At 46.3% G+C, this 25,893-nt stretch overlaps 1 protein-coding gene across 1 annotated transcript in view; it reads left to right on the top strand.

The window, feature by feature from the left end:
- The window catches only part of HIPK2 (homeodomain interacting protein kinase 2), an 81,923-nt gene extending 59,685 nt beyond the window's left edge, over positions 1-22,238 (top strand). Inside the window, 12 exon segments of the mRNA XM_075855662.1 lie at positions 2,537-2,623; positions 3,552-3,736; positions 6,280-6,298; positions 6,300-6,443; positions 6,543-6,669; positions 10,715-10,836; positions 10,987-11,129; positions 11,501-11,683; positions 12,932-13,216; positions 18,044-18,288; positions 18,562-18,713; positions 20,113-22,238. Coding sequence (XP_075711777.1) covers positions 2,537-2,623; positions 3,552-3,736; positions 6,280-6,298; positions 6,300-6,443; positions 6,543-6,669; positions 10,715-10,836; positions 10,987-11,129; positions 11,501-11,683; positions 12,932-13,216; positions 18,044-18,288; positions 18,562-18,713; positions 20,113-20,553 — 2,133 coding nt within the window. The 3' untranslated portion in view covers positions 20,554-22,238.
- Positions 22,239-25,893: the final 3,655 nt, after the last annotated feature.

The following is a 25,893-nucleotide window of genomic DNA, read 5'->3' as shown; positions in this document are numbered from 1 at the left end:
GTAATGTCTCTGGAGGATATAATAGTACTGGAGTGATATAAGAGGAGCGGCTGATATCAGTCACATATGATGTAATGTCTCTGGAGGATATAATAGTGCTGGAGTGTTATAAGAGGAGCGGCTGATATCAGTCACACATATGATGTAATGTCTCTGGAGGATATAATAGTACTGGAGTGATATAAGAGGAGCGGCTGATATCAGTCACACATATGATGTAATGTCTCTGGAGGATATAATAGTGCTGGAGTGATATAAGAGGAGCGGCTGATATCAGTCACACATATGATGTAATGTCTCTGGAGGATATAATAGTGCTGGAGTGATATAAGAGGAGCGGCTGATATCAGTCACATATTATGTAATGTCTCTGGAGGATATAATAGTGCTGGAGTGATATAAGAGGAGCGGCTGATATCAGTCACACATATGATGTAATGTCTCTGGAGGATATAATAGTACTGAAGTGTTATAAGAGTAGCGGCTGATATCAGTCACATATGATGTAATGTCTCTGGAGGATATAATAGTGCTGGAGTGATATAAGAGGAGAGGCTGATATCAGTCACATATATGATGTAATGTCTGGAGGATATAATAGTGCTGGAGTGATATAAGAGGAGAGGCTGATATCAGTCACATATATGATGTAATGTCTCTGGAGGATATAATAGTACTGGAGTGATATAAGAGGAGCGGCTGATATCAGTCACATATGATGTAATGTCTCTGGAGGATATAATAGTGCTGGAGTGATATAAGAGGAGAGGCTGATATCAGTCACATATATGATGTAATGTCTCTGGAGGATATAATAGTACTGGAGTGATATAAGAGGAGCGGCTGATATCAGTCACATATGATGTAATGTCTCTGGAGGATATAATAGTGCTGGAGTGTTATAAGAGGAGCGGCTGATATCAGTCACACATATGATGTAATGTCTCTGGAGGATATAATAGTGCTGGAGTGATATAAGAGGAGCGGCTGATATCAGTCACACATATGATGTAATGTCTCTGGAGGATATAATAGTGCTGGAGTGATATAAGAGGAGCGGCTGATATCAGTCACATATGATGTAATGTCTCTGGAGGATATAATAGTACTGGAGTGTTATAAGAGGAGCGGCTGATATCAGTCACATATATGATGTAATGTCTGGAGGATATAATAGTACTGGAGTGATATAAGAGGAGTGGCTGATATCAGTCACATATGATGTAATGTCTGGAGGATATAATAGTACTGGAGTGATATAAGAGGAGCGGCTGATATCAGTCACATATGATGTAATGTCTCTGGAGGATATAATAGTGCTGGAGTGATATAAGAGGAGCGGCTGATATCAGTCACACATATGATGTAATGTCTGGAGGATATAATAGTGCTGGAGTGATATAAGAGGAGCGGCTGATATCAGTCACACATATATGATGTAATGTCTCTGGAGGATATAATGGTGCTGGAGTGATATAAGAGGAGCGGCTGATATCAGTCACACACATGATGTAATGTCTCTGGAGGATATAATAGTGCTGGAGTGATATAAGAGGAGCGGCTGATATCAGTCACACATATGATGTAATGTCTGGAGGATATAATAGTGCTGGAGTGATATAAGAGGAGCGGCTGATATCAGTCACACATATGATGTAATGTCTCTGGAGGATATAATAGTACTGGAGTGATATAAGAGGAGCGGCTGATATCAGTCACACATATATGATGTAATGTCTCTGGAGGATATAATAGTGCTGGAGTGATATAAGAGGAGCGGCTGATATCAGTCACACATATGATGTAATGTCTGGAGGATATAATAGTGCTGGAGTGATATAAGAGGAGCGGCTGATATCAGTCACACATATATGATGTAATGTCTCTGGAGGATATAATGGTGCTGGAGTGATATAAGAGGAGCGGCTGATATCAGTCACACATATGATGTAATGTCTCTGGAGGATATAATGGTGCTGGAGTGTTATAAGAGGAGTGGCTGATATCAGTCACATATGATGTAATGTCTCTGGAGGATATAATAGTACTGGAGTGATATAAGAGGAGCGGCTGATATCAGTCACACATATGATGTAATGTCTCTGGAGGATATAATAGTACTGGAGTGATATAAGAGGAGCGGCTGATATCAGTCATATATGATGTAATGTCTCTGGAGGATATAATAGTGCTGGAGTGATATAAGAGGAGCGGCTGATATCAGTCACACATATGATGTAATGTCTCTGGAGGATATAATAGTGCCGGAGTGATATAAGAGGAGCGGCTGATATCAGTCACACATATGATGTAATGTCTGGAGGATATAATAGTGCTGGAGATATGACGTATAGTTGGGGGAGGGGAGGTTTCCGCACCTTCTGTCACTCATCCTCTTGAATTCTACTGTCAACGTCTCTCCAGCCAGATATGGCTGATAACAGGGGACAATAGATTGTATACGCTGGTCTTAGTCGTCATGTTTACATTTGTTATGGTCGGGGTTCTTTGTCACCTCCGTCTCTTTGTGATTTAGACGCCTGATGATCATGAATCCGAAACTGGCATCAAATCCAAGGAAGCCAGAAAGTACATCTTCAACTGCCTGGATGACATGGCTCAGGTACGGCCATGTGGGGGATGGTTGGGACAGGGCGTTCAGTTATACCCAAAGCCTGCGGCTGCACCAGTTCTAAGTCCTCATGACAACACTTCCTGCTCTGTCCTTTGGCCATGTACAGCCTGTAAGAGGGACATTGTGCGCATCCAAACCACCATCCCGTTACCTATATGAGCGCAATGTCCGAGGTTATAATAATAATAAGTGGCAACATAAAGCAGTGTCCTGGATTATAACAACATAACTGCTTTCTTCTAAAAACAGCGCCACACACGTCCACAGGCTGCGTGCGGTATTGCAGCTCAGCCCCATTCTCTTCAATAAAGCAGAGTTGCAATACTTGACCCAAACAATAAACAGGGGTGGCGCTGTCTCTGGAACAAAGCAGCCATTTTTTTTTTAATCCTGTACAACCCCTTTAATTAAAAAAAAAAGATATTAAATGGTTTTTCACATTTTTTTTTTTTTTTATGTACACCAATAGGACTAATATATATATTGTAGTAGTTTCTCTTTTAAGACAGTCTAGAATATTTGAGGTGGGCTTTAGGTAAATATTGCTCAGTCATTGTATGGTGAAAGTGCTGCCACTTTCTGCTTACTGTCAGTGAATGGAAGGAAGTATTCATTGTTTCAATCCTGTCCAGATCAGTGTATCAGACCTGTCTTTTTATATTGAGCCCTGAATCTACATCTCTAGATGTAAACAAGTGTTCCTATTCACTGACAGGAAGCAGAGATCTTGAAAAGGATGAGGTATTTAAACACAGAGTACATTAGAAAGTTGCAGAACTTTTCATGTATACAGGGAATTCTTTACGTAAAAGCGGCGTGGACTCGTGTGTGGCCAGCCGTCCGCGTCGTGAGTGTGGGGTGGGTACGTTAAGGTGGTCTGTTATTTAATGACCCCCCCCCCCATCTCGTATTGCAGGTGAATATGACCTCTGATTTGGAAGGCAGCGACCTGCTGGTGGAGAAGGCGGACAGAAGGGAATTCATCGACCTGCTTAAGAAAATGCTGACCATCGATGCGGATAAGAGGATAACCCCCATCGAGACTCTGAACCATCCGTTTGTCACAATGTCCCATCTCCTGGACTTCCCTCATAGCTCACAGTACGGCCTTTTCCTAGGACTTTGGCGGGGGCCGGGGGAGGGGGGTTTAGTCTGGTGGGCGCATGAGAACACGGCTGGGTTCGTAATGTGGCACTGAAACCCCAATTAGAGCCTTCCAGTTCACTAAAGTGACCTCCCAGCCATCCTGTAATGTTATATCGCCCCCTGTAGGAAAGAAGGTGCATAAATTATGTATTTTTTTGTCTGTTTTCTTCCATGATGCAGCATTTCCAACTGCTATTCCTAAATCCTAGATGTTTGGGTTGTCCGATAGCTGTGTAGAAACTTGTGTAGCAAAATTACATAAGGGGGTGGAGCTTGACACCTTATTACTGGCGTGGGAAAAAAGTTGTCATGGAGATAACGGTTCGATTTTAGTTGCTGAGGTTATTGGGGCTCAAATACTGTAACGCTTGTTGTGTTTTTCAGAGGGGGGTGGGTTGGGCGGCTCATCTTTATCTTTGTTTCCATGGTTTGGGACAGAATGTTTTCCGTATCTTCTTCTTTTAATGAGAATTGTACCTAAATGTATCTTCTGACCTGTCCTAGGATAACGTCCGGGGTCATCTGTGAGTCCGGTCCCCCACTGATTCCCAAAAAATGGGTGTTGCTGATTTTAATAGCGTTCCGTTGCGAGCGTTTTTGTTACGTGAGCGGCTCTACAGACCCTTAACTTTGGGAATTGGTGGGGCTCTGAACTCCATGACCCTACAGTGTCCTTTTCTGGCAGCAGGTAAATTTAGGCGGAGTTCCCCTTTAACGCTCTTCTTCCTCCTGTGATTTTGAGTTCTTCAGTAACGTTTCGTCTCTTCCTCTCTCCCCCGTCCTCCGCTCTTCTCTCCCCCGTCCTCCGCTCTTCTCTCCCCCATCCTCCGCTCTTCTCTCCACCGTCCTCCGCTCTTCTCTCCCCCGTCCTCGCTCTTCTCTCCCCCGTCCTCCGCTCTTCTCTCCCCCCCCCGTCCTCCGCTCTTCTCTCCCCCCCCGTCCTCCGCTCTTCTCTCCCCCCCCGTCCTCCGCTCTTCTCTCCCCCCCCGTCCTCCGCTCTTCTCTCCCCCCCGTCCTCCGCTCTTCTCTCCCCCCCGTCCTCCGCTCTTCTCTCCCCCCCCCGTCCTCCGCTCTTCTCTCCCCCCCCCGTCCTCCGCTCTTCTCTCCCCCCCCGTCCTCCGCTCTTCTCTCCCCCCCCGTCCTCCGCTCTTCTCTCCCCCCCCCATCCTCCGCTCTTCTCTCCCCCCCCGTCCTCCGCTCTTCTCTCCCCCCCCGTCCTCCGCTCTTCTCTCCCCCCCCCCCCGTCCTCCGCTCTTCTCTCCCCCCCCCCCCGTCCTCGGCTCTCCCCCCCCCCCCCCCCCCGTCCTCGGCTCTCCCCTCCCCCGTCCTCCGCTCTTCTCTTCCCCCCCCCCGTCCTCCGCTCTTCTCTCCCCCCCCCCCGTCCTCGGCTCTTCTCTTCCCGCCCCCCCGTCCTCCGCTCTTCTCTCCCCCCCCCCGTCCTCCGCTCTTCTCTCCCCCCCCCGTCCTCCGCTCTTCTCTCCCCCCCCCCGTCCTCCGCTCTTCTCTCCCCCCCCCCGTCCTCCGCTCTTCTCTCCCCCGTCCTCCGCTCTTCTCTCCCCCGTCCTCCGCTCTTCTCTCCCCCGTCCTCCGCTCTTCTCTCCCCCGTCCTCCGCTCTTCTCTCCCCCGTCCGCTCTTCTCTCCCCCCCCCGTCCTCCGCTCTTCTCTCCCCCCCCGTCCTCCGCTCTTCTCTCCCCCCCCCGTCCTCCGCTCTTCTCTCCCCCCCCGTCCTCCGCTCTTCTCTCCCCCCCCGTCCTCCGCTCTTCTCCCCCCCCGTCCTCCGCTCTTCTCTCCCCCCCCCCGTCCTCCGCTCTTCTCTCCCCCCCCCGTCCTCGGCTCTCCCCCCCCCCCCCCGTCCTCCGCTCTTCTCTCCCCCCCCCCGTCCTCGGCTCTCCCCCCCCCCCCCCCCGTCCTCGGCTCTCCCCTCCCCCGTCCTCCGCTCTTCTCTTCCCCCCCCGTCCTCCGCTCTTCTCTCCCCCCCCCCGTCCTCCGCTCTTCTCTCCCCCCCCCGTCCTCCGCTCTTCTCTCCCCCCCCCCCGTCCTCCGCTCTTCTCTCCCCCCCCCCGTCCTCCGCTCTTCTCTCCCCCCCCCCCGTCCTCCGCTCATCTCTCCCCCCCCCGTCCTCCGCTCATCTCTCCCCCCCCCCGTCCTCCGCTCTTCTCTCCCCCGTCCTCCGCTCTTCTCTCCCCCGTCCTCCGCTCTTCTCTCCCCCGTCCTCCGCTCTTCTCTCCCCCGTCCTCCGCTCTTCTCTCCCCCGTCCTCCGCTCTTCTCTCCCCCGTCCTCCGCTCTTCTCTCCCCCGTCCTCCGCTCTTCTCTCCCCCGTCCTCGGCTCTTCTCTCCCCCCCCCCCCCGTCCTCGGCTCTTCTCTCCCCCCCCCCCCCGTCCTCCGCTCTTCTCTCCCCCGTCCTCCGCTCTTCTCTCCCCCGTCCTCCGCCCCCCGCTCTTCTCTCCCCCATCCTCCGCCCTTTGGTTTCTTCCACCCGGGTCTCTCTCCCGCAGTGTAAAGTCTTGCTTCCAAAAATATGGAGATCTGCAAAAGACGGGTGAGTATTTACGACACTGTGAACCACAGCAAGACCCCATTTATTACGCACGTGGCCCCCAACACCTCTACCAACCTCACCATGACCTTCAGCAACCAGCTGAATACTGTGCATAGCCAGGTAAGCGCCCCTCCCCCGCACCCTCTGCCGACCGCTACCCTGCGGTGTTTTTCGTTTTGTTCTTTTAATAAAGATTTAATCTTCTATCCCTTTTCCCAGTCCTCTGCGGCCGCTATGGCAGCCGTCGCCCAGAGAAGCCTGCCCCTCCAGGCTGGAGCGACGCAGATCTGTGCCCGGCCTGACCCCTTCCAGCAGGCTCTGATCGTCTGTCCGCCAGCTTTCCCAGGTAAGAAGAGTCCTACAAGTCCTGAGATGGCAGCGGACGTCACCCGGAGACTAGTGCGTTACCTGCGGGCGTGTGTCACACTGACTCTAAACCGTATACATAAAGCTGGGATTTGTAATCACACAGCTGCTGGGCTTGTTACAATGTATCAGCATATAATTGTATACCCTGATTCATTGTAACAAACCCATCGGCTCTGTGAGCAGTATTAGGTCAGGATGGGTTGTAAATAATGTTTCCATTCACTTTACATCAAGCAGAGATCTTGAAAATGGTGAGGAATTGAAACACAAAGTCTATTAGATTGTTGCAGAACGTTTCATTTTACAATGATTAACCCCTTCAGGACGAAGCCATTGGTTGATTTTTCACTTTCGTTTTTCACTCTCCGCATTCCAAGAGCCATAACTTCCTTTTTTTTCCGTGAATAGAGCGTTGTGAGGGCTCATTTTTTCGCGGGACGACCTGTGCTTTTTATTGGTACCATTTTTTGATCACTTTCTTTTTAGAAATAAGTTGACCATAAAACAGCGATTTTGGCCTTTTAAATGTTCTGTTTTTTAAGCCGTTCACCGTGCACGTTAAATATTGTAATAGTTCGGACTTTTATAGATGCGGCGATAACAATTTGGTTTATTTTATTTTTTTTACATTACTTTAGAGGAAAAATGGGAAAAGGTTTTTTTTTTTTTTTTTTTTTTTTTAGCTTTTAATCATTTTTTTTCACTGCTAAAAAGGTTTTACTTTTTTTTACATATTTCATTATGCCCTCTAGGGGACTTGAACCGGCGATCGTTAGATCGCTGGTACAATACACTGCAATACTGGCGTATTGCAATATGTTGTCATTTTTACAGGCCACCGGCAGGGCTTAACAGAGGCAGAGTGAAGACAGCCCTGGGTGCCTCCATTAGGCCCCTGGACTGCCATGACAACCATCGGCACCCGTTGATGGCGAGGGGGGGTGATGAGTTGTCAGAGGGGGCCAACCCCCTCTTTTCAACATCTAAGATGCTACGGTCGCGATTGACCGCAGCATTTGAGGGGTTAAACAGCCAGTTCCTGGCTGTTAGTCCCGGGTGTCAGCTGTAGAAAACAGCTGACACCCGTAGCATATGGAGCACACCCAGCGCGTGAGCGCCCTCCAAACATCACCCCCCGCACTACCTAGCAGGGGCGTAGCTAAAGGCTCATGGGCCCGGGTGCAAGAATTCAGCTTGGGCCCCCTACCACTCCACAACACCACCATCATCATTATCATCAGACCCCTATGCATGCCTATGCCCAGACGCTTTGCCCAACAGCCCCCATAGTATAATGCCCCCACACAGTATAATGCTCCCATAGCTGCCCCCACACAGTATAATGCTCCCATAGCTGCCCCCACACAGTATAATTCCCCCCATAGCTGCCCCCACAGTATAATGCCCCCCATAACAGCCCCATACGGTATAATGCTCCCCATATCAGCCCCCATACAGTATAATTCCCCCATATCAGCCCCCATTCAGTATAATGCCCCCATCTTATCAGCCCCCATGCCATATCTGCCCCCCATGCAGTATAATGCCCCCCATGCAGTATAATGCCCCCATATCAGCCCCCATGCAATATAATGCCCCCCCCATCTTATCAGCCCTCATGCCTTATCAGCCCCCCATGCAGTATAATGCCCCCCACACAATATCAGCCCCCATACAGTATAATGCCCCCATATGTGCATAATAAAAAAAATAGCATAATTACTTACCTATCCCCGTTCCCACGTCGGGTGGAGGATCCTTCGCCTCCTCCGGTCTGTGCTATGAGTGACTCAGCGCAGACAGGCGCGATGATGTCAACACATCCTGCCTGCCTGCGTCGAGCCGCTCAGGGCACAGTGAATGCTGGATCAAGAAGATGCCAGCTCCTTGCTCCAGGATTGAATGGAACCGGGACCTCGGTGAGTGACTCGCGACCCCCCGGAGGTCTTCACACGAACCCCCAGGGGGACGCGACCCACAGTGTAGGGATGTCACGATACCAAAATTTGGACTTTGATACCGATACTTCGTTTACAGTAATAAAAAAAAAAAGGTCTTTCGTTTTCTAATGTGAGGCGTGATGATGAATTTTGAATGTGCCTCACATTAATAGTGATTAACCCCATCATGTTTCTCAGTCATAATGGGTTAATGTGTAAGGAACATGATGGGGTTAATTACTATTAATGTGAGGCACATGGAGGTTAAATTCATCACACCTCGTGCCTCACAATAAGTGATAGAAAGCAGTTTATTTATTTTTTTACAGCGTACACATCACAAATAATGCAAAAAAAAAACGTTGTGCAGGTTATTACGGCCGCGCCAATACCCAATATGTGTATATTTTATGTATTGAGAACTATTTTAATGTTTATTGTAAAAAAGGTGAATGTGTGTTTTTTTATTTAACATTACTTTGTTTTTACTTTATTTTTAAACTTTAATGTACTGACATATATCAGATATGTGCCAGTACATTAGCCTGTGGACAGATAGCACACAGGCAGTTGTTAGGACATACCTCAGTATGCCCTAACAGGAAATATGGTAAGACAGCCCTGGGGTCCTTCAATAGACCCCAGGGCTGTTTGCCCATATATGGTATGGCCCTCGATCGCGTCACAGGAATTCCCTGTGACACGATCCAGGGGCATCCCCCCCCCCCTTCTCATTTTCCCCTGAATGCTGCAGTCGGCTTTGATTGCAGCATTCAGGAGAATAGCGGCGGAGATGAGAGGTTCCTCTGATCTCCGCCGTTATAGAGCGGGGCTGCGGCTGTGTAATACAGTTATCGCCCCGCTCCTGACAGTAAGTGCGCGCGCGGTCAGCATGAGGAGATGCTGCCGGCGCTGCACTAATGAGCGGGGGTTCACGCACTAAAGACAGAACATGGGGGTGCCATGTTCTGTCTTCAGTGCCGCAGATCATTAGTGCAGCGCCGGCCGCATCACATCATGCTGACGGCGCGCACATGTCAGGACTCAGGAGCGGGGCAATGGCTGTATTACACAGCCGCAGCCCCGCTCTCATAGTCATGTGTACTATACTGTATTGTGTTGTATTGTGAAGTTTGCGGTGGAGAGAGGAGGGGGGGGACTGTGATTTAACGGCCCCCCCCTCTCCACCGCAAACAGCACAATACAATACATTACAAGGCATCACAACACATTACATCACAATACATTACAACACAACACAGACTGCAGCTCACCTGGAGTCCTCGGCACCGACTCTTCCACTCCACTGTCCGGAAGACGTGTCACGTGACAACACGGTCACATGGTACACTAAGTGTACCATGTGACCGTAACCGGGAAGTGCCGGCTTTACGGCAAAGAAGATTTTTTTTGGAAGCATACAGTATGGCAACGGGGGCCCGTGGGCCCCCCAGGCTTAGGGGCCCGGTCGCAAGTGCGACCGCTGCGACCCCTATAGCTACGCCACTGCTACCTAGTGTACCCAGCACGTCATTTTGCGAGAAAGGGTAAAAGGGGTATTCCCATGATTAGACATTCCACAGGATAGAGCAGGGACCGGCACTGTCTCCACCAGTCCCACCTGCTGCTGCACGCTTCCTCGGCTGTTTCCATAACTCCCATAGAAGTGAACACAGAGAGTCCCGTTCTGGAGATAGATCCCGGGCTCGCCTCTAGGACCCACCAGACCTTTATGGCAGACCCTGAGGATATTACATGAATGTCTATGGTTAGAATACCCCTTTAAGCTGGAGAAGCCCCTTAAAGGCACATGCTCTAAAGTAACCGAGCTGATTAATTATTATCCACCAAGAAAAACACCTGAGCCGAGCGTTTAGGGACTGGGAGTGTCGCCATTTACTAGTGCTCTGTGGCGCTCATAAACCCGCACTGGGACGGGGAAGATTCCCTCCCTCTCCTAAATCCTGCAGTGTAAAGTAGTTGTTAGCTGGTCTCTGACCAATGGGAGAAGCCTTGTGTTGTCACGTGATATTTTCTTGCTCATCCATTGGTGTTTATCTTTTTTTTTTCCGTATTCCTTAGGGTTGCAGACATCTCCTTCCAAACATGGCAGCTACTCTTTGCGAATGGATAACACGCTCCCACTGGTGACACAAGCAGCGAGCGCCCAAGCTCTGCACCTCCAGCCTGGCCTCCTGGCACAGGTACAGTGCGAAGGACCACCAAAGATGTCTGTGCGGCTTGTAATGCATGTTTTTCATTGCTGGGCTTGCCATGAGGGGGCGCTGTTGCATTGCAATCTATGACTAGTCCTATGTGCAGGACAGTATCAAAGCATTGTCTCCTCTCCGCAGCAGGCATGGCCCAGCGGCACACAGCAAATACTACTACCCCCGGCCTGGCAGCAGCTGGCAGGAGTGGCGGCTCACACATCGGTCCAGCATGCTGCCGTCATCCCAGAAAGCTTGACTGCCACCCAGCAGCTGGCGGACTGGAGGTGAGTCGTCCTTTTGAATACGGTTTGGGGGACATCTTTTCACTTTGTCTTCATATTGGGCTTCTCGGATATTTTTGCTGTATTAATGGGGTTTTTGCTGTTTTTGCAGTTCCATGTCTGTGTCCAATGACCTTTTTTATGATTTGTTTCCCCAAATGTCTTCTATTGGGTGTCCATGTACAGAGTGTTATACTTCGGTTTCCCTGCAGGGGGTGCTGTGAGTCATATGCTCACACTGCACAATTGAGGATAAAAGATTATTTTTGGCTACTGGAGTCTGGAGGTCTTGTCTTTGTACATATGAAATGTGTTATTTGTTAGGAGATAATTATGAGCTTTTATGTTATTATATCGTTGTTTTTCATCCACAGAAACACTCACGCCCACGGCGGCCACTATAATCCAATCATGCAGCAGCCGGCGCTCCTTGCTGGTCATGTGACCTTACCCTCTGCCCAGCCGCTGAATGTGGGCGTGGCTCATGTCATGAGACAGCAGCCGACCAGCAGTGCTTCCTCCTCTTCCCGCAAGAAGCAGCATCACTCCGCATTGAGGTGAGAAGGCCGGGCTGGGGGGAGGGAAATTATTTTCTTTAATAAGATTGCATTACTTATCCTGTACTGATCCTGAGTTATATCCTGTATTATACTCCAGAGCTGCACTCACTATTCTGCTGGTGGAGTCACTGTGTACATACATCACATTACTTATCCTGCACTGATCCTGAGTGACATCCTGTATTATACTCCAGAGCTGCACTCACTATTCTGCTGGTGGAGTCACTGTGTACATACATTACATATCCTGTACTGATCCGGAGTTATATCCTGTATTATACTCCAGAGCTGCAGTCACTATTCTGCTGGTGGAGTCACTGTGTACATACATTACATTACTTATCCTGTACTGATCCTGAGTTACATCCTGTATTATACTCCAGAGCTGCACTCCCTATTCTGCTGGTGGAGTCACTGTGTACATACATTACATTACTTATCCTGTACTGATCCTGAGTTACATCCTGTATTATACTCCAGAGCTGCACTCACTATTCTGCTGGTGGTGTCACTGTGTACATACATTACATTACTTATCCTGTACGGATCCTGAGTTACATCCTGTATTATACTCCAGAGCTGCACTCACTATTCTGCTGGTGGAGTCACTGTGTACATACATTACATTACTTATCCTGTACTGATCCTGAGTTATATCCTGTATTATACTCCAGAGCTGCACTCACTATTCTGCTGGTGGAGTCACTGTGTACATACATTACATTACTTATCCTGTACTGATCCTGAGTTATATCCTGTATTATACTCCAGAGCTGCACTCACTATTCTACTGGTGGAGTCACTGTGTACATACATTACATTACTTATCCTGTACTGATCCTGAGTTACATCCTGTATTATACTCCAGAGCTGCACTCACTATTCTGCTGGTGGAGTCACTGTGCACATACATTACATTACTTATCCTGTACTGATCCTGAGTTATATCCTGTATTATACTCCAGAGCTGCACTCACTATTCTGCTGGTGGAGTCACTGTGTACATACATTACATTACTTATCCTGTACTGATCCGGAGTTATATCCTGTATTATACTCCAGAGCTGCACTCACTATTCTGCTGGTGGAGTCACTGTGTACATACATTACATTACTTATCTTGTCTTTTAAGGCTTAACAATCGGGCTCGGCCCCCCACGTTATAGATTTTTTTAAATTCAGAGACACAATTTTGTTTTTGATGCTTTGTTTTTTTTTTCCACATCGCTGATTCCGCCCCTGCAGAAATACCTCCTCCTACGAGGTGTCATCCAGCCAATCACACAACTCCCCCCAGCGTTCAAAACGGCTAAAGAAGAACACGCCCCCCCGCTCTTCCGTACCACAGAGCTCGGCTCCCTGCGGCCCCTCCATCACCTGTGGCTGGGGTGAAAGCTCGGTGGGTCCATCCAGTGTTGACCATCAGCGCCAAACAATAGTCATCCCGGACACCCCCAGCCCGGCGGTCAGCGTCATCACCATCAGCAGTGACACGGACGAGGAAGAGGAACAGAAACACGTCGCCCCCAGGTCAGCTCACATAGATTGTCTCAGAAGTTGCTGTGGTCCTGTTTAAAGGGGAACTCCATCAATCTGTATTTGCTGTGTTTGTGTTTTTTTTATACCTTTTAAAGAAACCCTCCAGTGAAAACTGACCATGTGTTATGCCTAGTGAGGGGCGGAGCATGACCCGGTGTCATGCTCCTCCCCTTCATGCCCTGCGCTAGGCCTCACACAGTTATGATTTCCCTGGAGGGTTCCTTGTAGATCATGACTTTTTATTTTCTGGGTGCAGGATGGAGGGGTGGGGGGTTCCGAGAAACTCCTCAGTGTGGACGTCAGACCGTCCTGATTGTATGACTGCGGCCACTTCTGGATAGAACACGGGGTGCACGGTCAGTGATGGGGGGGGGGTTACGTATCCGCTGCCGCTATTGAGAAGTAATGAAGTCGTGGACGCCTCGCTGCCGGAGCGCAATCCGATTTATCAGACGCCGGACAAAGAACATAAAATCTCGTGTCAGGTTCATTATATTTGGTTTTATAGAACGAGCGAAGCAGATTTTATGTGTGTCATTAGATATTTATATACCCTCACCCTGCAGGCCGGAGAGAGGCGAATATAATCTAGTGTTCCCGTATGTGTGACTGATATCAGCCGCTCCTCTTATATCACTCCAGTACTATTATATCCTCCAGAGACATTACATCATATGTGTGACTGATATCAGCCGCTCCTCTTATATCACTCCAGTACTATTATATCCTCCAGAGACATTACATCATATGTGTGACTGATATCAGCCGCTCCTCTTATATCACTCCAGTACTATTATATCCTCCAGAGACATTACATCATATGTGTGACTGATATCAGCCGCTCCTCTTATAACACTCCAGTACTAATATATCCTCCAGAGACATTACATCATATGTGTGACTGTTATCAGCCGCTCCTCTTATATCACTCCAGTACTATTATATCCTCCAGAGACATTACATCATATGTGTGACTGATATCAGCCGCTCCTCTTATATCACTCCAGTACTATTATATCCTCCAGAGACATTACATCATATGTGACTGATATCAGCCGCTCCTCTTATATCACTCCAGCACTATTATATCCTCCAGAGACATTACATCATATGTGACTGATATCAGCCGCTCCTCTTATATCACTCCAGTATTATTATATCCTCCAGAGACATTACATCATATATGTGACTGATATCAGCCGCTCCTCTTATATCACTCCAGCACTATTATATCCTCCAGAGACATTACATCATATGTGACTGATATCAGCCGCTGCTCTTATATCACTCCAGCACTATTATATCCTCCAGAGACATTACATCATATGTGACTGATATCAGCCGCTCCTCTTATAACACTCCAGTACTATTATATCCTCCAGAGACATTACATCATATATGTGACTGATATCAGCCGCTCCTCTTATAACACTCCAGCACTATTATATCCTCCAGAGACATTACATCATATGTGTGACTGATATCAGCCGCTCCTCTTATATCACTCCAGTACTATTATATCCTCCAGAGACATTACATCATATGTGACTGATATCAGCTGCTCCTCTTATATCACTCCAGCACTATTATATCCTCCAGAGACATTACATCATATGTGTGACTGATATCAGCCGCTCCTCTTATATCACTCCAGTACTATTATATCCTCCAGAGACATTACATCATATATGTGACTGATATCAGCCGCTCCTCTTATATCACTCCAGTACTATTATATCCTCCAGAGACATTACATCATATGTGTGACTGATATCAGCCGCTCCTCTTATATCACTCCAGTACTATTATATCCTCCAGAGACATTACATCATATGTGTGACTGATATCAGCCGCTCCTCTTATATCACTCCAGTACTATTATATCCTCCAGAGACATTACATCATATGTGTGACTGATATCAGCCGCTCCTCTTATATCACTCCAGCACTATTATATCCTCCAGAGACATTACATCATATGTGTGACTGATATCAGCCGCTCCTCTTATATCACTCCAGTACTATTATATCCTCCAGAGACATTACATCATATGTGTGACTGATATCAGCCGCTCCTCTTATATCACTCCAGCACTATTATATCCTCCAGAGACATTACATCATATATGTGACTGATATCAGCCGCTCCTCTTATATCACTCCAGTACTATTATATCCTCCAGAGACATGACATCATATGTGTGACTGATATCAGCCGCTCCTCTTATATCACTCCAGCACTATTATATCCTCCAGAGACATTACATCATATGTGACTGATATCAGCCGCTCCTCTTATATCACTCCAGCACTATTATATCCTCCAGAGACATTACATCATATGTGACAGATATCAGCCGCTCCTCTTATAACACTCCAGCACTATTATATCCTCCAGACATTACATCATATGTGACTGATATCAGCCGCTCCTCTTATATCACTCCAGCACTATTATATCCTCCAGAGACATTACATCATATGTGACTGATATCAGCCGCTCCTCTTATATCACTCCAGCACTATTATATCCTCCAGAGACATTACATCATATGTGACTGATATCAGCCGCTCCTCTTATATCACTCCAGCACTATTATATCCTCCAGAGACATTACATCATATGTGACTGATATCAGCCGCTCCTCTTATAACACTCCAGCACTATTATATCCTCCAGAGACATTACATCATATGTGTGACTGATATCAGCCGCTCCTCTTATAACACTCCAGCACTATTATATCCTCCAGAGACATTACATCATATGTGACTTATATCAGCCGCTCCTCTTATATCACTCCAGCACTATTATATCCTCCAGAGACATTACATCATATGTGACTGATATCAGCCGCTCCTCTTATATCACTCCAGCACTATTATATCCTCCAGAGACATTACATCATATGTGACTGATATCAGCCGCTCCTCTTATATCACTCCAGCACTATTATATCCTCCTGAGACATTACATCATATGTGACTGATATCAGCCGCTCCTCTTATATCACTCCAGTACTATTATATCCTCCAGAGACATTACATCATATGTGTGACTGATATCAGCCGCTCCTCTTATATCACTCCAGTACTATTATATCCTCCAGAGACATTACATCATATGTGACTGATATCAGCCGCTCCTCTTATATCACTCCAGCACTATTATATCCTCCTGAGACATTACATCATATGTGACTGATATCAGCCGCTCCTCTTATATCACTCCAGTACTATTATATCCTCCAGAGACATTACATCATGTGTGACTGATATCAGCCGCTCCTCTTATATCACTCCAGCACTATTATATCCTCCAGAGACATTACATCATATGTGTGACTGATATCAGCCGCTCCTCTTATATCACTCCAGTACTATTATATCCTCCAGAGACATTACATCATATGTGTGACTGATATCAGCCGCTCCTCTTATATCACTCCAGCACTATTATATCCTCCAGACATTACATCATATATGTGACTGATATCAGCCGCTCCTCTTATATCACTCCAGTACTATTATATCCTCCTGAGACATTACATCATATGTGACTGATATCAGCCGCTCCTCTTATATCACTCCAGTACTATTATATCCTCCAGACATTACATCATATGTGACTTATATCAGCCGCTCCTCTTATATCACTCCAGCACTATTATATCCTCCTGAGACATTACATCATATGTGACTGATATCAGCCGCTCCTCTTATAACACTCCAGCACTATTATACGCTCCGGACAGTGCGGTTCCCGGCATATTTCTTTCTAAAATGCAATTTTCTTAGTTTTCTCACCAATTTCTAAGTGTTGAGAAAGAGGGTGGAGTTTCCTGATGGGGTGTGGTCTTTATCAGATTTTCGCATAATTTACATTCTCTTAAGATGCGCCATATTTATTGGTGTGTACCTCTAATAAATGTGGCTCCTTTTCTGCCCATATGAATTAGTTTATTACTGATGTTTGACGCGCCGGTCTTAATATGTCCGTCCCCCCCCCCATTGTATCCGGTCCCCTCGTATGCTGAGATGTAATGTTTGTTTACGCCCAGTGTGTCCAGGGGCGGGGCTTGCTGATTAAGATTTATGTCTATCCTGATTGGCTGGTCTGGGTAACGCGCCTCGGAGCGCACAGATTATCTTTGTGTCTCGTCTGATTTCTGCGCTGCGGCCTCATTACTTCCGCCTGTTCCCTGCCCCCGCTCTCAAACTTCAGTTACCAATACAACGTAAAAAAAAAAAAGACAGCAGTGGACGCTGCTCCCCCTCCCCCACTCAGACCCCCCCACCCCCTTATCTTATAATCTTCGCATCACATGACATTTGTGTCCTTTAAGGGTGCGATTATAGAAAATTCCCCCAAGAAACCCCCCCCAAGTCCGCGCGTCGTCTTCTGTTAATTTCTCGCACTGTTCAGCGGTTTTCCTAGTTATGTCGTTATTTTGGGGTGACTATCAATATGGCCGCTATCGCCGCTCCCCCGAATGTTTTCCCTGGTTTTCTAGTTGGAGTATAGAAGATTTGCCATTCAGGATGGTAGGAAAGCTGGGAGCAGCGGTGGTCGCGATGGTGGCCATATTGGTCGTCACGTAGGATTTTACATTTTAGTTTTTTTGAGAAATTTCTTTGAATTGATCGAAAGCACAAATTTCGGTGATGGAATGATCGACTGAATGTTTGGATTCGCTCACAGCGCCACCTGGAGGCTTAGAAGTGTCATGTCTTGTAATCTTTTCTTTTTGTAAGTTTTTGTTTTCATTATTTTCTTCTGTAGCTTTCATTAACCCTAAATCTCCCCCCCAACCACAGCCTTCCCAAGCAGCGCCGGAACGTTATCAGCTGCGTCACCGTGCACGATTCTCCCATCTCCGATTCTTCAAGAAAAACCAGCCCCTATGCCGCCAGCGGGCAAAGACGTGCGTCCAACACCGCTGCCCATGAGACCAAATGCCAGCCGGATGTTCCCTGCCCGACAAACTCTCGCACCATCATTGTGCCACCTCTGAAGACCCAACCCAGCGAGGGGCGACTGGAATGTGAGCGGAGGCAGCCGGGTGAGGATTCGCCTTGGGGTGGATTTGTGGGGGGTTTCCCTTATATACCTCGTGTATATACCTGGTCTAGCGTGTTGTGAAGGGTGAAGCTCGCCGTTGTGTACGTGTTATTCCCTTACCTCTCCCTTTATCTTCTGTGATACTTCCCTCTAAACACAGTAGACTGGAAGGGGGTGGGGTCCAATGTTAATGTCACATGATTGTGGGCGTGGCCAATACCGGTTTTCTTTAAAGACGATAAATTAATTATGCGACTTTTTCTCCCGTCCGTAGATACAACAAGTCATCACTCCTACAAGTCCAAATCTTCGTCTTTCACAGCGGCTTCCACTACACATTCCTCCAGCAGCTCCACGTCCGCCACGTATCGCCAGCCCAGAGCTGCGGGTCATGCCTTCCAACAGCAGCCGCTCAACCTCAGCCAGGTAAAGCATGGGGGAGACCCGTATGGGAGCAGGGGCCAGGCAGGGGGAGCAGGGGCCAGGCAGGGGGAGCAGGGGCCAGGCAGGGGGAGCAGGGGCCAGCCAGGGGGAGCAGGGGCCAGCCAGGGGGAGCAGGGGCCAGCCAGGGGGAGCAGGGGCCAGCCAGGGGGAGCAGAGGCCAGCCAGGGGGAGCAGAGGCCAGCCAGGGGGAGCAGAGGCCAGCCAGGGGGAGCAGAGGCCAGCCAGGGGGAGCAGAGGCCAGCCAGGGGGAGCAGAGGCCAGCCAGGGGGAGCAGAGGCCAGCCAGGGGGAGCAGAGGCCAGCCAGGGGGAGCAGAGGCCAGCCAGGGGGAGCAGAGGCCAGCCAGGGGGAGCAGAGGCCAGCCAGGGGGAGCAGAGGCCAGCCAGGGGGAGCACGGGCCTCTTGATTTATACTTACTAATGAAAGTCTACATTGTTCATAATGGTAATGTTGTGTTCTGCGATGACGTGTCGGTGTCTAACGTCTTCTGTGGTGTAGCTCCAGCTCAAGGACGACACACGCGGGACCCTGGGACAGGGACAATATATGGGCTTCTTCTGGGCCAGGAGCAAATTGACTAATTTCACGATGCTAGTCATAGAGCCCAACGATGTGCCAGTTTCTTTAGTGTCTAGTGATTATCTGCCATTGTCCCTGGTGTCCGGTGGTTTTGTGTCTCCCAGTCCATGGTGTCCGGTGGTTTTGTGTCTCCCAGTCCATGGTGTCCGGTGGTTTTGTGTCTCCCAGTCCATGGTGTCCGGTGGTTTTGTGTCTCCCAGTCCATGGTGTCCGGTGGTTTTGTGTCTCCCAGTCCATGGTGTCCGGTGGTTTGTGTTTCCCAGTCCATGGTGTCCGGTGGTTTGTGTTTCCCAGTCCATGGTGTCCGGTGGTTTGTGTTTCCCAGTCCATGGTGTCCGGTGGTTTGTGTTTCCCAGTCCATGGTGTCTGGTGGTTTGTGTTTCCCAGTCCATGGTGTCTGGTGGTTTGTGTTTCCCAGTCCATGGTGTCTGGTGGTTTGTGTTTCCCAGTCCATGGTGTCTGGTGGTTTTGTGTCTCCCAGTCCATGGTGTCCGGTGGTTTGTGTCTCCCAGTCCATGGTTTCCGGTGGTTTTGTGTCTCCCAGTCCATGGTTTCCGGTGGTTTTGTGTCTCCCAGTCCATGGTTTCCGGTGGTTTTGTGTCTCCCAGTCCATGGTGTCTGGTGGTTTGTGTTTCCCAGTCCATGGTGTCTGGTGGTTTGTGTTTCCCAGTCCCTGGTGGTTTGTGTTTCCCAGTCCCTGGTGTCCGGTGGTTTGTGTTTCCCAGTCCCTGGTGTCCGTTGTACTTTGTGTATTTGCGGCGTCGCATCATATAATTTTGTGCCTCTTGTGTTTTTCTTTGCAGGTGTCTCAACACATTAGCACAGAACGATCTGGAAACCACCGGAGGCAGCAGGCGTATATAACACCCACCCTCGCCCAGGCTCCGTACTCCTTCCCGCACAATAGTCCCAGCCACGGGGCGGTCCACCCTCACTTGGCGGCTACGGCCCACCTGCCCAGCCAGCCGCATCTCTACACCTACACGGCACCGGCTGCTTTGGGCTCCACCGGCACCGTGGCTCACCTAGTGGCTGCTCAAGGATCTGCCCGCCACGCAGCATACCCAGCCAGCATCGTGCCCGTGAGCATGGCACCCCGACTGCTTCCATCTCCAAGTCTTCACCACAGTCAATACCAGGCACAGTTCGCCCATCAGACATTTATCCCGACGTCTCCCACCGCCACCCTCTACACTGGATACCCTCTGAGTCCGGCAAAGGTTAATCAGTACTCCTACATCTAGATCGAGGAGAAGGGAGGCGCAGGCTAGTATGAAGGTGGGGGCAGGGCGCCCGGTGGCAACTTTTATAAAGAATGTGGAGTCGACTAAAGTTTCTTCCTCTTTGTTGGTGGACATCTGGTGGGATGAGGCCACAAAGACAGGAGGAGAGGGGTGGGGGGACTTCTGGGCACCCGGGACCCTTGAACTCTCCTATCATCTATGAGGGTTGGACCTTACCCATATTCGAGAGGTCTTCCCTCTCCGCTGGACTCTCGGCTCTACTGTTGGGGAGGGCGGACATTGCTGGCCACGCCGTATTTATTGATCTTAGACTTATCGGATACTCGCCAGGATCCGGTGCCGTAGAGACCTAGAAGCTTATACAGAGTCTATAGAGTTAGGGTTTTGGATCATTCTGTAACTTTCTAGTTTTTAATTTCAGGCTTTCATTTTAATCTTGGCAGAGAGGTTGAGGTGTATTTGCACTCTGCGCCAAAGGGAGACCCCACTTAGTTTTTATTTTTGTCTTCCTGTTTTATAATGAGGGGGAGGGTCACTCTGGATACCTCTATTAACATGTTTGCACCCTTTTTAGATTTAAAGCCCCACCCCTCAGCGATCGCTGCGATCATTTTACATTTTAGAAGGTTGTTGTTTTTAGCCGATCGTTTTACGGATGGATGGCGGTTGCAATTTTGAAAAATATAATTAAGGAAAAAAAAAATGATACAATAATAATAAAGAAGGGGAAAAAAGATTTTACTTTGTGAAGAGGGATCTGGGATGTTGTGAAGGGGCGCGAGGAGGGACGGCTGTGGCTACGCGGAGCAAGAAGCCGGCAAGTAAAGACCTGTCTGTCTACCAGAGGAATGATGGGAAAACGCGTGGAAATGACCGGAAGGACTTGAAACAGAAACCGCTGCTAATCTCTCTTCCGAGTCACTTTAATGTCTTTTAGAATGTGGCAGCTCCTCCCCCTGCGCTACAATGTAGCAAAGCCAGACTCCGCCTCTCCCGTAGATCTATCTATCTATATATATATATATATATGTTTTGTTTTTACTTTCAGGTTGCACAATGGATTTAGACTTCTTTGTTTTCCCCGGCGTCTGGGACACTAACACTTTGTGACGTAAAAATTACCGGCATGTGATGTCCCGATACCCGTGTGCGCGTGCGGTTCCCGCCATTTTATGTCCTTCGCTCCTAGTGCCTTACAAACTGCTGAACATGTCCCTGTTGTTACTCTAACATGGTCCCGTTAAGTTGGTTGTTGGTGAGTCACCCCCTCCCCCACCCCTGGTGCTGAAGCTTCACGGACCCTCTCTCTTTTTGTACCCCACTAAGTTTGGGGGTGACATCCGTGTCCTTGTGTTCACCAGAGGTGCGTCCAGTATTAGTCACACGAACTGTGGTAAAGAATTAAAAACTGTAATCATCTTCATCTTCATCGTCGTCGTCGTACGGCTTCCCAACTCCATTCTGTTTAACCCTTTAGCGGCAGGAAAGCCGGGACGTCCCTGCAGCCGCGGTTCCTGCGAGGTTTTTTTTTTGTTTTGTTCTTATTTTAGAACTGACAGCGGTTCCTGAAGAAGAAGCGTCAGCGCATCGTTATGTGGATGAGCGTCCGTGAGCGAGATTAACCCCTTCAGTGCTGAGGAGGTTAAAATAATAAAAAAAGGGAATAAAAGACTTGTCATTTGTGAGATGTGTCCACGGAGATTTATTTTATGGGTTATGTGGGGGATTTTAACATTGTACGGTCAATTTTGCCGTGGATTTTTGGTGCAGACAAATCTACCACCACTAAGTTTACAAGAACGGAGTGCGGGCAGCGGGATCCATGATGTTCCTGGTCGGCGGGATCCATGATGTTCCTGGTCGGTAGTCGGGTTCACTGCTGAATCCGCTCCGTTACATCCTCCTGGCGTTGCTAGAAATCTCTTTAGGGGCTCAAAGTTGTGCACAGATTCATTTTTTAACATCTCTTTATAGTGGTCGGATCCATTTCTCTGACACAGAATCACAGGCACTGTGGCCCCCCACACAGTATAATGGGCCCTTAGTGTGCTCCACTGTGTATAAGGCCCCTAAAGCTGCCCCCACACAGGATAATTCCCCTATATTGCCTCACCATACAGTATAACGCACCATAGCATCCCACACACAGCATAATGCCCCCCTAGCTGCCCCATACACTATAATGCCTCCAAAACTGCCCAAATGGAGTAAACTTTTCTATTGTTGCCCCCCATACTCAGTATAAAGCCTCATAGTCTAAAGCCTCATAAAAAATAAAATAAATGGTTACCTATACCCGTTCTCACGAGGAGTGGAGAAGATCCCTCTGCTCCTCCACTATGTGCAGTGTGTGGCTCGATGATGTCCCTACATCACGCCAGTCTGCCTCGAGCCACTTACAGCTGGAGCTGTTATTACACAGTGAATGCTGGAGCAAGGAGCCGTCTGCTCGGTGCTACCGCATATAATTCAACTGGCCTGGGGCCAACGCTGCCCCCTCCCCCCGCTAGCTACGCTACTGCATAATTCAAAATCCCCTGCAAAAAAATAGTTTATATATTGAATGCCAACAGCCACCACTAGGGGGAGCTCACTATATACTACATAAGAAAAAATAGATATCCGACCACTTTAAAGATATATTAAAAAAATAATGATGGTAGCAGGGGGTAAAACTGTCACAACTTCTCGGTCATGGTTATAATAAAGAGATTGTCTCTTAGAATTAATAGATTAAACTACTGCCCCTATATACAAGAATATAACTACTATAATAATGCCCCCTGTATACAAGAATATAACTACTATAATACTGCTCCTATATACAAGAATATAACTACTATAATACTGCTCCTATATACAAGAATATAACTACTATAATACTGCCCCTATATACAAGAATATAACTACTATAATACTGATCCTATATACAAGAATATAACTACTATAATACTGCTCCTATATACAAGAATATAACTACTATAATACTGCCCCTATATACAAGAATATAACTACTATAATACTGCTACCTATATACAAGAATATAACTACTATAATACTGCCCCCTATATACAAGAATATAACTACTATAATACTGCCTCCTGTATACAAGAATATAACTACTATAATACTGCCACCTATATACAAGAATATAACTACTATATTACTGCTCCTATATACAAGAATATAATTACTATAATACTGCCCCTATATACAAGAATATAACTACTATAATACTGCCCCCTATATACAAGAATATAACTACTATAATACTGCCCCCTATATACAAGAATATAACTACTATAATACTGCCTCCTGTATACAAGAATATAACTACTATAATACTGCCACCTATATACAAGAATATAACTACTATATTACTGCTCCTATATACAAGAATATAATTACTATAATACTGCCCCTATATACAAGAATATAACTACTATAATACTGCCCCCTATATACAAGAATATAACTACTATAATACTGCCCCCTATATACAAGAATATACCTACTATAATACTGCCCCTATATACAAGAATATAACACTGCTCCCTATATACAAGAATATAGCTACTATAATACTGCCCCTATATACAAGAATATAACTACTGTAATACTGCTCCTATATACAAGAATATAACCACTATAATACTGCCCCCTATATACAAGAATATAACTACTATAATACTGCCCCTATATACAAGAATATAACTACTATAATACTGCTCCTATATACAAGAATATAACTACTATAATACTGCCCCTATATACAAGAATATAACTACTATAATACTGCTCCTATATACAAGAATATAACTACTATAATACTGCTCCCTATATACAAGAATATAACTACTATAATACTGCCCCTATATACAAGAATATAACTACTATAATACTGCTCCTATATACAAGAATATATCTACTATAATACTGCCCCTATATACAAGAATATAACTACTATAATACTGCCCCTATATACAAGAATATAACTACTATAATACTGCTCCTATATACAAGAATATAACTACTATAATACTGCTCCCTATATACAAGAATATAACTACTATAATACTGCCCCTATATACAAGAATATAACTACTATAATACTGCTCCTATATACAAGAATATATCTACTATAATACTGCCCCCTATATACAAGAATATAACTACTATAATACTGCCTCCTATATACAAGAATATAACTACTATAATACTGCTCCTATATACAAGAATATAACTACTATAATACTGCCCCCTATATACAAGAATATAACTACTATAATACTGCCCCCTATATACAAGAATATAACTACTATAATACTGCCCCTATATACAAGAATATAACTACTATAATACTGCCCCTATATACAAGAATATAACTACTATAATACTGCTCCTATATACAAGAATATAACTACTATAATACTGCTCCCTATATACAAGAATATAACTACTATAATACTGCTCCCTATATACAAGAATATAACTACTATAATACTGCTCCCTATATACAAGAATATAACTACTATAATACTGCTCCCTATATACAAGAATATAACTACTATAATACTGCTCCTATATACAAGAATATAACTAATATAATACTGCTCCTATATACAAGAATATAACTACTATAATACTGCTCCTATATACAAGAATATAACTACTATAATACTGCCCCTATATACAAGAATATAACTACTATAATACTGCCCCTATATACAAGAATATAACTAATATAATACTGCTCCTATATACAAGAATATAACTACTATAATACTGCCCCTATATACAAGAATATAACTACTATAATACTGCTCCCTATAAACAAGAATATAACTACTATAATACTGCCCCTATATACAAGAATATAACTACTATAATACTGCCCCTATATACAAGAAGATAACGACTATAATACTGCCCCTATATACAAGAAGATTACTATAATACTGCCCCCTATATACAAGAATATAACTACTATAATACTGCTCCTATATACAAGAATATAACTACTATAATACTGCCCCTATATACAAGAATATAACTACTATAATACTGCCCCTATATACAAGAATATAACTACTATACTACTGCTCCCTATATACAAGAATATAACTACTATAATACTGCTCCTATATACAAGAATATAACTACTATAATACTGCCTCCTATATACAAGAATATAACTACTATAATACTGCCCCCTATATACAAGAATATAACTACTATAATACTGCTCCCTATATACAAGAATATAACTACTATAATACTGCCTCCTATATACAAGAATATAACTACTATAATACTGCTCCTATATACAAGAATATAACT

This window comes from Rhinoderma darwinii, chromosome 3 (genome assembly GCF_050947455.1).
Source record: "Rhinoderma darwinii isolate aRhiDar2 chromosome 3, aRhiDar2.hap1, whole genome shotgun sequence".
Taxonomy (NCBI): Eukaryota; Metazoa; Chordata; class Amphibia; order Anura; family Rhinodermatidae; genus Rhinoderma; species Rhinoderma darwinii.
Note: the sequence above shows the minus strand (reverse complement) of the source record. Positions and strands in the feature narration are given on the sequence as shown.